The sequence below is a fragment of the Carassius carassius genome, chromosome 26, assembly GCF_963082965.1.
Source record: "Carassius carassius chromosome 26, fCarCar2.1, whole genome shotgun sequence".
NCBI lineage: Eukaryota > Metazoa > Chordata > Actinopteri > Cypriniformes > Cyprinidae > Carassius > Carassius carassius.
In genome coordinates this window covers 9,024,059-9,039,015 of record NC_081780.1, presented here as the reverse complement: position 1 = coordinate 9,039,015, position 14,957 = coordinate 9,024,059, and the positions used below count along the sequence as shown (strand labels likewise).

At 36.3% G+C, this 14,957-nt stretch overlaps 1 protein-coding gene across 1 annotated transcript in view; it reads right to left on the bottom strand.

The window, feature by feature from the left end:
• Positions 1-2,239: 2,239 nt before the first annotated feature.
• pdzrn4 (PDZ domain containing ring finger 4) overlaps positions 2,240-14,957 on the bottom strand; it is a 28,462-nt gene continuing 15,744 nt past the window's right edge. Inside the window, exons 2-8 of the mRNA XM_059511052.1 lie at positions 11,695-11,942; positions 9,945-10,047; positions 7,981-8,079; positions 6,436-6,498; positions 5,528-5,629; positions 4,756-4,872; positions 2,240-4,664 (exon numbers count right to left, since the gene is read on the bottom strand). Coding sequence (XP_059367035.1) covers positions 3,081-4,664; positions 4,756-4,872; positions 5,528-5,629; positions 6,436-6,498; positions 7,981-8,079; positions 9,945-10,047; positions 11,695-11,942 — 2,316 coding nt within the window. The 3' untranslated portion in view covers positions 2,240-3,080. The remainder of the gene's footprint in view (positions 4,665-4,755; positions 4,873-5,527; positions 5,630-6,435; positions 6,499-7,980; positions 8,080-9,944; positions 10,048-11,694; positions 11,943-14,957) is intronic.

Sequence of the window (14,957 nt, the reverse complement as noted above, 5' to 3'; positions counted from 1 at the left end):
CTTCATAATATCTTAGCTAATTAAACAATTTTTGCTTCTATTTACATAATTTTTATGGGGTGGCGTTGGCGCAGTGGATAAGACACATGCCTGTGGTGTGAGAGACCCGGGTTCGAATCCACTGCGAGACACCAATGTGTCCCTGAGCAAGACACTTAACCCCTAGTTGCTCCAGAGGCGTGCAACCTCTGACATACATAGCAATTGTAAGTCGCTTTGGATAAAAGTGTCAACTAAATGAATAAATGTAAATTTTGCCTAAATAAGAACATCAGCATCAAATACAGCGGAGTGTTTAATGGTCTAAAGGCAAGATAAAGATTTAGGTATTTATACATAGAATTACATTTCCAGTCAAACAGATTGATTTTAATGCAACTGCTTGCCAGGATGTCAGTTTAACATTGACAGTTGTGGTATTTAGGTGAGATGTGAATCGGACAAATGCCATTGTTGTCTGACTCTAATGATATAATCACAGTTTATCTCAGCAATGCAGTTGTTGATCTCAAGCTTAATTAGTTCAAGCAGTCAATCAAGAAAACTAATCAATCGAAGCATGAAGCTACAAATATCTTTTTATTCTGAATGGTTTGTTTTCTGAAAGCCTGGAAACCATTCATCAAATTGGAGTTATAAGGTTCTATCTGACATTTTTGTCAAAATTTGAGTTATTCACATATTCATATTCTGCGACAACTTATTTACATTATGGGATGTTTCTTTTTTAAGTTGTGTACATTTTGGGACTTTTTTTTTTAGAAAACAAAAAGGTTCTATCTACAAAGTCGAACTCTTAACTTGGTTCTATAAGGTTATATCTGCGTGGGCCAATCAGGATTTCAAATGCACACATGAGGACCAATCAGAATCAGCTTTCTTTGTCATGTCATGGGACTGCTCTGCAATAGTGGAAGAGAGCAAAGAAAAACACTAAATCAGTGAAGAGAAGACTAAATAATTTCACACAATGCAATGTTTTTAGAAACCTCATGATCGACTATTTTATTTATAATCTTGTCAATGACAGCCGCCAAAATTCCATAATTGCTGTAGCTATTGCGGAGTTATTTTCAGTTAGACACCATGCTAGCCAGCAGTGCTATTTAGAGGATAGGTCCGGGTTTCGTAGTCTATTTGCTTTATCCCATAGACTGCCAAGTAAGTTACACTGTTAGAGTCCAGAGAAGTATGAAACGCATTGTCAGAATAGTCCATCTGCCATCAGTGGTTTAACTGTAAAGTTATGAAAACGAGAATGCTTTTTGTACACGAATAAAAAAAAATAATGACTCAAACTGCCTACTCTTCTGTGTCAATCGCGCAACAAGTATTCTTTGTTTCTACATGTATTTATGCTTTGATTTGAAAGAAAACAACACATCCTTGTGGCTGTCTTTCATACTTTTCTGGACTTTGACAGTGTAACCTACTTGGCAGTCTATGGGACAGTCAGTTGGTTTTCATCCAAAATATGTTAAATTGTGTTCCGAAGACAAAGCTTTTATTGGACAATTTTTTTTCATTTTTGGAGTGGAGTATCCCTTTAATTACAATAATAAATGTTAGCATGTTATTTCAGCCATACTGATGTCTAGAAAGAAAGCCACTTTACTTGTCCCGCTTTCTGTGGAATAAAGTCCTGGTCAGATGTATTACAGTAGCTGCTTCCTGTCTAAACAAAAGGAAACATAAACTTAAATGGTTCCTACAATAATGTGTTAAATTACCCACCATATTCCTGCCTAAATTTAACATCTGCACTGGACAAAATATTCAGCACTGCCTTTTATGCTTAACATGAACAAAATTCATTTAAATTAGCAAATAAATGTCATAAAAAACATTAAATACAATTTTCTCATGCATGTCAACAAATTGTAACAACTTTTATGTTTAAAAAAAATTATAAGTAAACTGTGAAGTAAACTTTTTTTTTGCGAAATAGAACCTTATAATTCCAAGTGAATTTAAGTATTACAATGTTCTATCTGCATTTGACCCATTCCAGAAATCCCTATTTACAATTTTGAGACATTTTTGATATTGTACATTTAGAATAAATTAAGGATCCCATTTATTTTCATGTTTTAACAAAACTTGTTCCCCATAAAGTTTTTGCTATATGGAATGCAAAAACTTTGAAGATCAATATCTCAAAACAGCTCAGAGCGCAGATAGAACCTCATAATTCCAAGGTGATGCATTGTTTGAGAAGGATGGATTACAAGACTTCTAATTTTTGAGTTATGTAACAATAATTTATTATTCTTTTTTCCTCATGTAGCACACCTAGAACACATAGACCTGGCTACAAAAAAAAATTACACATCAAAAAGAGACTAAAAACACGACAGCAAGATTACTCAAGGTGTCTCTTCACAACCTGTGGTAGAAAAATTTTCCTCTATACAAGGCACAATAGAGACCATGTTTAGAGCTTGACTGAGATACAGACTGGGTCATTTTGGCATTATAAAGATGGAATAAGATAACTTAGACTCAAAAGTATAAATAATGTTCATACAGAACAGTACAAAAATCGTAGTATTGTATACAATACCATTAAAATGGTAACATCGTGCGTTATGTCAAACGACTCTTGTAAACCCATTAAATTGCAATGAAGACCTTTACCTATGAAGATCTTGATAAAAATCATTACAGATATTTACATTTCAGATTTAAAAGATGTAATGGCAGCAAAAGTTGATATTCAAGTACTGTATTTTATATCGCATGAAAACTTGCCATTTATAAAATACAAATGCAAATGCATGAAAAGAAACACTACATTAAACCACAATGTAGTGTGTAAAATCCTATTAAAACCATCTTTTACACATTCTATTATGAAAACACAGCGAGGTCTGTAACAGTAGTGTCAACGTGTCAGTATATCAAAAGAGTTTTTAAACATTCACATTTCTTGAAGTCTTGAGTTTAGTTGAGTTTTCACAAAGTATTTCTCAGTTTCACAAAACATGAAAAATATCTGCATCTTCACCTTTATAAAATAGCCACTTGGAATGAGGCAATTACATACAGTAAATCAAGACCACCTGGGGTCATGCTTCTTACTAAACTGTGGTAACTGACAGAAAGGCGTTGTGAACTTTGGTGCCCTCAGGTGCTCGTGCTCCATGGCTCATGAGCTCTTGAATGGTCATCCAGTTGTCAAGGATCTTCTTGTTTCGTTTCTTCATCATCTTCTTATGGCTGAGCTCCAGGATGCTGACCTCTCCACTTGCCGTCCCCATGGTCTCCCTGAGGCACTCAAGCCGGCTCCTCTGCATGAATTCCCTCCTGCGCCTCTGTTCCCTGGCCCGTGCTAGTTGCTGCTTGCGTTCTTCTTTACTCCAGTACCGGCCCATCTTCAACTCGCTGACTGCGTCATCATCTGTAGTCATCCCACCGCTGCGTTCCTCCCGGATCCGTAAGGCTCGTTCGCGCAGGATGCGGTCCCGTGTGGGCCGACGTGCCACATATCTGGTTCCGTCAGCTCGTACTTTGACCTTCCATTCAAGTCGGCCAGGTGGCGAGGGTCCAGACCGTCCACGAAGACTGAGGAGGCTAAGCTGGCTCTGGGAGTACTCCAGAGAGGAAGAGGAATGTTGTTGTAGGAACTGTAGGTAACTCTGGTAGTGTCGTGTGCTGGGAGGCTGGGTTGCTGTGGTGTTGCTGTGGTAGGGTGATTGGTAGTGCCGAGCGGTTGCAACCCTATTCCGGATTCTTTCTTTCTCACAGCGCTCATCATCAGCTGGATGCGCTGGGTCTGACTCTGAGGGGTTGCTGGGGCTTTGCTCCAAGCTGCTGGAAAAGGCCTGGCTGGGTCCTTGTGAACCAGGACTGGTGATGGGTGTCTGTAAGGGTGGTGTGAAGCTGGTGTACATATGGGCAGGACTACAATTAGGGCTACTTTGGCTGGGTAAAGACAAAATGGGACTATTGTAGGGACTCTGCAAGTGTTGGGTACTCCGAAGGTTCCTCTGATTGGTCAGGTGAACTCGACGATGTAGGGAGTGATCTGGTGAACCTTCAGTGCCCAGTGGAGTCGAGCGGGAACTTTCGGCTGAATTGTAGGCACTGGAGCTGTCTTTATCCTTGAGCTTCTCACTTTGTAGTCTCTCAGGATGCTCGTTGATATCTGCAAGCTTGCCACGATGCAGTCGACTTTCCTTATCCGTTCGAGGAGAATCGTGCTTGCTCCTGCGTAGTTGGTGAGCTTGCATGATGCTCTGGCACTCAAGTTCAATGCTGCGCAGCTCTTCGTTGAGCATGTGCAGCTCCCGTGCCACTCCGCCTCCACCCTGCTCCGTCAGGCTGCACTCAATAGTACTGCTTCGCCTGTAGACCAACCCGCATTCTCCACTATTACGGATCTGGCACTTGAGCTCCAGGAGTTGCTGGAAATGGTCACACTCCACTCCATTCTCGCTCAACTTGCCCTCCATACCCTTTTCCTGCCTGGTCAAGCTTACGGTGTCCATAGGAACCAAATGCGAGCCTGCTTCCCACCTGTCCCGAAGTTGTTTTTGAGTCCATGTTTGGGGATGTTCAGAGCTCTCCTCAAAGCTGCATTTCACGCCTCTTTCCTTCTCCATAATGGTAGAGGAACATGTTGCTAAATTTTTACTTGCTGAGGCATCATCATGTCTTTTAGACTGCAAAACAAGACACAACCCCTTAATGCCTTAATGTCATAACATCAAGACTTGGTGCTAAGGAACTTTTGGCAAATATGGTCACATGTACCTGCTTTACACAACCAGATGTTTGAAGAATTCCCTCCTTTTTCTGTTCTTCTAAAATTTCCATCTTCAGCTCCTCTAGGAAATCTTGATGGTCTTCATCAAGCCAGCTTCCATCGATCTAAAAGAAAAGATCCCAATAGGGTTCACAACTTCAAAGACAGAATAAATGGTTAAATATCTACCAAAGCTTGTTAAAATATGTATTTCACCAGAACACACTCCTATTTTTGAATGACCAGCAAAGGAAAAAGATGCTTTTTGCAGTTATGCCATCTACTATCACATGATATGCCAAACCTTGACGCCTTAGTTGGTTAGGAGGGCTTTTTAAAGCAATAAATGGACACTGTATTTTAGCTTTTTGCTGCCATTTACATCAAAGCCAAATATAGTCACTTGTGAAGGTTTTGGGATCCCTGTTGAAAAAACAACAACAACATATGCTGGTTAGATATGTTTTGAAGCATGGCAGCTGGTTTGAACTGGTTAAAGCTGGTCCTTAGTTGGTCATGAGCTGATTAATATGGTCCTGAGTTTAGGACATGACCAGCTTAAACAAGCACATCAAAACATCATGCATCAAAATATACCTAACCAGCCTATGTTGTTGTTGTTTTTTTCCAACAGGGATTAAAAAAAATCAGATTTTTACTGACATCATTTTCATATGACTGTAGTCTCAGGTGATTAGCTTACAAAAATATTTAAATAAAAAATCAGCACAAACAGAACTGTGGTACTTAATGTGGGCTAAGACAGGCTACCAGTCTCACCTGTCCTTCAGGTCTGGTGACGAGTAAAACTATGGATCTGGAATTTTCATTTGAGAGGAGAGCGACAGCCTCTTCCCTGTTCTGCACGTCATGACCATTTATCTGGAAGAAACATGGACACAGAGAGACTTACAAACACACAAAGCTAATGACAGAGTGTCAGGATTTTCATACCGGAAGCACACTTCATCAATGACAGAAGTGGAGCAAAATTGCATTTCCTCACTCACCCCAAAACTAGGCCCCCCTTCTGAGATAACAACCTCCAGTCAATTATGCATTTACTGGAGGAGAGACTTTGCATCGATTACTAAGACTGCCGACTGGGCTGCAGGAGCCACAGCATTTATAAAATGCTGTTGTGGTGGTACACACCCAGACACACAATTAAGCAGCCTTTGACAGGTGCCGTTCATCTTTTCTTTTATAGAGTAATGGCACTGTCAAAAGAAGATAATAGGGGTGGAGAGAGTGAGACAGACGTGCACTGAACCACTGTATTCATCTCCCTCACGGTTACATCCACAGATGCCTAGTGTCTTTTGTATCTCGCTCTCTCTTTATCTTCCTTTGCTCATAAATTCTCCAAACCTTTAACCCTACTGTCACTGCTGAATGTCACACCAAATTGGTCTACATTCTGCAAAAGCAGAGCCATTTAAAACTGATATATAAGTGCAATTTATCAAGGTTTTCCAGTTTATTTCCTATAGCAGCCTACTTTTTTTTTTTTTTTTAATTTGTACAGACACGCACATGCAAAGCACTATACAGTGGAAAGTCACTATTATGTATAGTCACTGTAAATTTTCACATCTGGATTAACAGGGTGATGGATAATAATTTTTGGAAGATTAGGTTGTGAGTGAACGTGTGTAAATGTGTGTAAAAAACAACATTTTTCCCACCTGTAAAATTCTGTCTCCCTCTCTGATGCGTCCATCCCTCGCAGCTATGCTGTTGAGCTCGACCTATCAACAGCACAACACACATGGCATCATTATGTAAATTTTCATAATTCATCTCAACAAACCAGCAATAATTCCAGGACTTTTCACAAAAATAATTCATTTTTGTAATAGATTCATTTGCATATCTGTTCTAAAATGAGGAAAAATCTATTACTTTCAGACTATTTACAAAAGAAGGCAATACAATGCCCTCATATAATATATAATGACGGGAAGTGAATACTTCAAGGAATATATAAAGGATGTGGGAATATTTGTTTTGCTTCCCCCCAAAAGTAATACATATTTATTTATTCAGCATGCTAATTAAAACCATATTCAAAGCCATATTCTTTATAAGAATTTATATAAGAATCTATGCTGGTTAACTTTTCTTCTTCTGAAATGAAGGTCTCACACATCAGAGACATGCTGATAGAGGAGGGAGAAAACATTATTTCAGTACATTGAAAGAGCATTATACTAATGAATCCATTTTTAATGACTGATATTTTCATAACATACTCACTCCCCCCAACAGACATGTATTAATAGAACATTTCTGAAGGTTGTTTATGATACATTTTCTAGAGATGATACAAAAGGGAGAAGCAGATCCCCTTGTTTGATGTCAGGTGCTCCACATTTACTCTCTGAGTGAGAAATGGTGTAAGAACAGGCAATATCTGTACAATAAGCAAGAATTCTCTCTGTCAATATGCAGTTCCTGTTTTCAGCCTTTGTTTTCCTTGGTGTGTCAAGTAGGTGAGAGATAAAAAAGTGCCATTTTACACTCCACGGGAGACAGGAGGGGAGCCATTGCTTGCTAATTAAAATCAGCAATTAAAACACTGGAAAACTGTCTGTATGCAGAATAATTTTCCAAACTTGACTTGCTCTCTTCATGCTTGGCTCTGTCCTGGTAGACTTTCGTCTGCCATTTGAACTTCGGAAAACAGGAAAATTTTCCATATGAAACACTTTTAATTTCAGTGAAGGAATACAGTGATGTGGAACAATGAGAATGGATCAAACTGAGCTTTTATCTTTTAATTACTTTTCAGAAAATTTAAATTGCTGTTAAAAAGGGTTTGGCCCGATTAATTTGATTGCCTGCATCAAATTTGATGCTCAGTGCCACATCTTACAGGTGAGAATAATGTGTGCTAATGAATTAAACACAGATCACCAAATTACCAGTCTTCATTCTAAACGAATTATTCAATTCATTTTCAGTAGATCTTTGTTTGTTAATTTAACTACTGCATTAAAAACTACAAAATAGAGTCTGAAACTATATAAAATGTCAGCTTTTTTCCTTTTTTAACACATTGTCTGTATAAGGCGATGACTAACCTTCAGAAAATGTTGAACTTGGACAGCATGAACTATTTTATTGTCCATGCAAAAGTTTTACATCATTGGTATGATGACCAAATTATACTAGCCCAAATGATGACCACAATTTTACTATTACAAAAAAAACTTCCACCACTCACTCACCTGACCAACAAAAATGCCTGTATCTTCCTCATCATCAGTGCGGTAACAGAGTGTGAGACCCAGCTTTTCCTGGCTGTTCATTCGACAGAGTTCAATCTCCTGTAACACATAAACATCCAGATATATTGAAATACATGAGTCATCCAGCCATCTCATTTATTCCATTCAAACCAAACATAACCTTTTTCCTTTGTATTTCAAGGAAAGAGGAACAGACATCCAGTATAAATAGAAACATTAGCAACTATGAGCTCAAAGCTTAGACAATTACCTTTATTCTCATTTTCAAGGCATTTATTTTCTTATGAAAGCACCTAGTAATACAATACTGCAGCTCATAACATTTCACTTTAGTTTGGTTAATTAAAAAGCTTCTAAGCTTCTAAACTCAACAACTGATTGCATTGTTGCATTGAGTAGTAAAGTCTTCTTAAATGTTTGGCTTTACATAAGGATGAAATGGATGACCAGTAACGGTTCCTTCGCCTACAAAGAACATCAAACGTGTCCTACAAAAAGATGTGCCCCGGTGAAATATGATATAATCAAGCAGGCAGAGGGGTTATATGTCAAGACTAGAGCCTGGCTCAGGTGACAGGACTGCATCTGAGAGGCATTTGTCTGTCAAAGGAGAGCAGTTAGCCACATCTCGACATCCCACGAACACCAGCCTCGGTTCAGTCAAGCAGAACGGCTCATTTATCGGTCGATGGTCCTGACCGAGCACCAGCGTCATATATCAACCGCTCCACCCTCCACATTAACCAGATTTACCACCTCGACTATATGAGGTTTTCCTTTTTCTTTCAAGAACACATACACCGAACTGTCAAGTGTCCTTATTTGGCAAATAATTTCTAAAAAAGATATACCAACATGTTCACGGCCACATCTCGTAGCACTCTCGTATTTCAGCTGAATCTGGGTTACTGTCAGTCCGCACAATAGATGCAATTCATCACCAGCATCTTTAATGCGGCTTCATATTGATCTGCTCGAGAAGCTCAGCGATACTTCATATTTTCTGCAAGTCTATTGTTCAGACCACATGCTCATCAAAAAGGATCAACTGACCCGCCGAGCAAAGTAATCCACACAATCTCCCTTAAACTAGTGCAGCCGGAAATGGAACTGGCAAATCGCTGTGATTATTGAACAGATCATAGTAATAATCCAGGATATGTGCCATATTCAGAGAGCTAAAGTGGTTCTGTCAGACTTTTCTCTTGGCTTGGATGTGCTCATGATGGACAGACTGAAGTTATCTTGCACGGAAGAGGTTCATCCAGGCATGAAGACTAATGCATGACCCATGGAGGACAGTTAACACTGTGCATAAATCCTGCATATAGCTACTTATGCAGTTTTGATAAACAGATCCAAGAATGAAAATATGCCACTTAATTTGCTAATAGAAAAACTCTTACTGTACATGAAATCAGAAAAATTTCCCACAATCTCACTCTTTTGATGAAACATCTGTTGACATGCTGTTTATGCACCTACTAAAAAATATTACAAATAATGATTCATTAACAACATATGCAATTGTTTTTTCCAAAATGAGCATGAGACCCAGTAGGAAAGAACATTAATGTCACTAAAATAAAACGAATTACACCTCAGTGGAATCTAATTTGCCCCGCTGTTTATTAGTCAAAGGAATAATGAGGGTTCTCAGTCTGTAACATGCTACTCTGAGACATTAATGCCTTTTAAAACTCTTATTTCTAAAAAAAAAAAAAAATTCTCAATTTTATGAACCCAGTACATCCATCTTTCTGTTAACATTTAATTAAGATAATTTTATTGAAATGGTTCATAAAATTGTGAATAATAATTGATTGTAAATAATAATACTATAAAGTACTATATTATAAACTATTAAAATATGAATAATATTAATATAAAGTATTATATAGTATATATAATCAGGTATACAATAGGTATAGCATTTTACTTACCTCACACTCAAATTCAACTGCCCTGTCCACCTCTGCCTGATTGCTGGCCACATATTCCGGACATTCAAAATATTCATGCTCCATAGTCTGAATGGAATGACAACTAGAGAAAAAGAGAATGAGAGAAGCCAACTTTATACACTAGGCTAGTTTTATGCCTGATATGCCTGAACTATAGACCGACACTGAAGCTATGCGTTACACTCCACAAAAGATAACAGAATTTGTTTGTAGTCTGGGGATGCATGTAATTACAAACAATACTCATTAATCTGTTAACACATCAAGCTGGGGTACAATTGTACATGCACTGTTCCAAGATCCTAAGCAATCTGTGCAGAGCACACAGACACCCACTCACACAAATGAGCGGAATCTTTGATTTTGCTTACTTGTAGCCAGACAAACAGATTAGAATACATAAATCCAAACAAAACACATTCACATAAAGAGCTAAATAATCAGACGTGGCCTATCAACCGCAGACACAAGCCTTTTTGGGCAAACTGAAGCACTTGGAAAGCTGTAAAAAGGTATAAAACATCAAGAGAAAGCTCTGTGCCAGCATGTTTGATATTTTAGCACTCCATTAGGTTTTAATCACCCTGTATACTACTCATTACAGGAAATGGATAAGGGAAGCCACTACAATAATTACACATAGGGCCTGGCGTGACTTTTATGATGGCAGTGGGGGATATTTCATGGGGAGGAGGGGGGTAACGGCTGCTGCCTGGTGATGAAGAAATTCTTGACAATAACATGTGCTGGTAGGACACCCTTAATATGCATACTGGATGGTAAGAAGAGTAGGTAGCATTTGTTAATAAAATATAAAAATAAATAAACAACAATACTAATAATAATAATTAGTAATAAATGTAATAATAATTATAATAATAAATTAAATATAATATAAAATAAATATTGTAAAGAAATATAAAATAAAATTAAACATTTATAATTATAATTATTCATAGAAAATAAAATTGCATATATTTTTTCATATATTTAGGATTTGTTAAAAAACAACAACAACAACTACAACAAAAACAAAAATAAATTAATTGAATATAATATAAAACACATATATATTAAATAAATATTAAATAAAATAACATAACATAAAACTGCATATATATTAATACACACACACACACACACGTATATATATATATATATATATATATATATATATATATATATATATATATATATTATTGTTATGTTATATCATATATTTAAATATACATTAATTACATTTATATTCATAGAATTATGTTGAATTTATGAACTTTTTTATTTCATTACATTTTAATTAACATTGCCTTATTAAAATGCTACTACTACAAAATAATAATAATAATAATAAAATAATAATAACTAACACTAGCTTGTTCTATTCTTTTTCTATTATATCTGCTTTCTTTTTTTATTATATAATAAAAAAAACCTTGCCACATGTACTACGTTAAGCTAACTGAGTCATAGCACTTGCATATCATTGCTCTTTTGTTGTTTTTGATTGCTTCCATTGTCCTCATTTGTAAGTCATTTTGGATAAAAGTGTCTGCTGAATGACTAAATGTTAATAATAATAATAATACTAATAATAATAATAATAATGTTATTGTAACTAAAAATATATATTATATAATGACAAATACACAGTAAAATAAACAGTATGAGGATTAAATCTAAATCTAATTAAGCCTAAATGTAACTAAGAGTTCTGGCAGCATGTATGTACCTGTCCGACAGCAGGAAGGGGCAGATGTCTGGCACAGGTGGGGTGGTGGGTCTCATCTTAGCCAGAGCCATGATGTGCTCAAAGGTGATGTCCGTCTGAGTGCACACATCCACCACACACACTTCCTGTAGACTGTTCTGGTTCCGGGCCGAGGGCCCCCGCCTCAACACCTGCACCACGATGGGATCCTTCTGCATGGCCTCCACCGTTCCCTCATGTGCAGACTTGGAAAATTCACGCCCATTCACCTAACAAAAAGAGAAAAATATAAATATCAAAATTTACATACAGAGTAGCATAAAGCATTACATATGTCATGATCTGATCCTATATACTAATACTAAAACTAATATTATACATTATTTTTATTGATTACTATATTATTTTTTTATTATTGTAAAAGGCATATATGTTTATAATAATGATTTGAAGAACCTTTAGGCATGCGTGTAGCTCTGATATATAGATTTCATAAGGGACCAAACAGTGTGCGTAATAACAGTGACATCTGACATGTTGCACCTGACACCTGTCAAAGCCGCCCCATCAGAATTCACTCATCCGCGTCAGCAGGTTCAATGCCAGACCAATTAAATCAGATTGTTATAAGCTCAGAGTACTCAGCCTTTCAACCATTTATTTAAGACAGAATCATACCCGTGGAGCACACAAACCTCTTTACCTTTTTGCTGTAGGTTTGTGAAATAACTGACCGGTCGATACCCTACATGCTGCTGCTGAAAATGTATGATTAGTCTTCAAAGTGTAAACTTATTCTACTGGTCCAGAAACACAGGAACCCAACATAAAATCAATGAAAATGGAATGCAATGCATTGCAATGCTTCGTGATGCGATAAACTAATATAAATAAAATAAAATATTTCAAGTCAAAGAATGCCATTGAGTTTATTTACAATGCACTTTAATTCATGCATATTGTGGATTTCAACATACAGGGGAATTTATTAGCTAATGCTGAAAAAACTAGGTCAAATTGTCCACAGTGAGACTTCAAGGCTGGAGCTCCTTTACACATGATTTATTCTAGGCTGAGCAGTTTACCTTCAGCTATGTGGTTCCTTTGGGGCAAAACTGAATTATACAGGACTTCCTTAAGATTCCGTACCCTCATTTCACATTTCTGTTTTTGGCGAGTGCCAATAACAAAGAGTGGCCTTTAGACCCTTTTCAACTATTTTCTTTTGTTTTGGGGGAGCGCTTAGCATTTGTGCCTCAGGCTGTCAGGTACAACTGCTGTTGAATGACCTCAACATTCGACACAACATGACAGGGATTTTTGCTCCCAGACATTCATCAAGTGATACTAGCATCCTGCAACGTTCCTTACAGGTAGACTGAAGAGCAAGGGATCATTGGGCTAGTTGTGTCTCACTAGATGGGCCAATTAATCTAACGGTAACTAGGGAACAGTCAAAATATGCACACAGAGATGGAGTCTGAGTCTCATCTTCAGAGTCGGGGTCATCAGTGCAACTCGACAGATGTGTTCTACAGCGCTGGGAATGACGCTTGTGTCTGGTTGAAGCTAATTTTATTTCAAAACAACACAAGCTAAAGGTCTGGTGAAGAAATAAAGGAAAACAAAACCTTACACCCACAAAAAAAGGCAAGATGGAACAAACAGGAATAATGCAATTGCTTCACTTTTGGGATGCAGGAACTGATATCAAGCATATAGCTGTACATTTGTGGAGAGGTACTGTGGATATCGGCCGATGGATATTTCCATGCATATATGTTTATATCATTTATTTTTACAGATAGATAACATTTTACTATCATGTATAATGATCAGTTAATTTGTTAACAAAGTTAATTGTTAAAATTTTTTATTTTTTAATTCTTAAATAATGTTATAATGTAATTAAATATGAGAACAAAATTAGTATAATAGTAATAAATAAATATAACAATACATTTAATATTAAATACCTGAAATATAATACAATAAATACTATTTTATTTTACTATTTTACTATTACAATAAATAACATTCAAAACATTTTTACATTTAGATGACCTTTTAGAACCCTTATAATTTAAAAACACTATTAAAGATTATATTCATGTAAATATAACAGTAATAAATATATGTGATGATGCATTTAAAATAAAAATACATGTTATATAATACATAATAAAAAGCAAAACATTATTAAATGCAAAACATTTTTACATTCAGATGACCTTTAGGAACAGCCAGCTCTAATAATTTTATAATATAATTACAGATTATTTAATTGTAAATATAACAGTAATAAAAGTATGTTATAATACATTTAAAATAGAAATGTAGAAAATATAAAGTAATAAAAAATAAATAAAAACAAAAAACGTAAGTTAATTTTTTTTATTTGTTAATTTAATAATTAAAAACTGATTATGCATGTAATACAATAAAAATAATAATTAATATATACAATTTAACACAATAAAAATATTAAAATAACTTTTACTGCTGTAATTGTGGAAAAATATAAAGCCAAACATGTGCATGTATTTTATTTTATTATTTTACACAAAATAATTTTCAATATTTAATAATAACATGCAATAATAATTGGCTTATTGGTATTGGTTACAAATGTAACAATGACACACCTGTATAATCAATAACTGAGGCACTCAACTCTCTGAAATGTATCACTAGACTTTTAACAATAAAAACTGAATATAAGCATGTCGGGATTGTTTTCAAGGGTGGTTACTTGTTGTATGCTCCTAACATTCATTACTTCCTATGAAAGTGGTTTTAAATCAGTCATAGTCAATGAATAGCCACTGAAGGAGAAACAGCCCATTGATTTCTATAGATTTAGATCATGTCCAAAAGATCAGTGGGTGAAGTTCATGTTGGTTAACGGTGATCCAGAGCGATATGAATTTAAAGGTCATTAACGTCAATGAAACTAGCCGCCGCAGACCAACAAAGCTTCACTAACCCACCTCCACATTCCTCCTGAATTCATGACTCTGAAAAGGTCAGGTGCCACCTGGGTTTGATAACAAGGTCTGAAACTGGATTGTACCACAGTCACCTCAGACCCGTCGTATTGATTTCAGACGTACAATACCAGCTCTGCCTCAAGAGGAACATGCAGTACATCTGAATGCTGAAGTGGAGAACAGAATCACAGCTAACATCAGTGGAGGAGAGAACAATGTGTGTGTGTGTGTGTGTGTGTGTGTGTGTGTGTGTGTGTGTGTGTGTGTGTGTGTGTGTGTGTGTGTGTGTGTGTG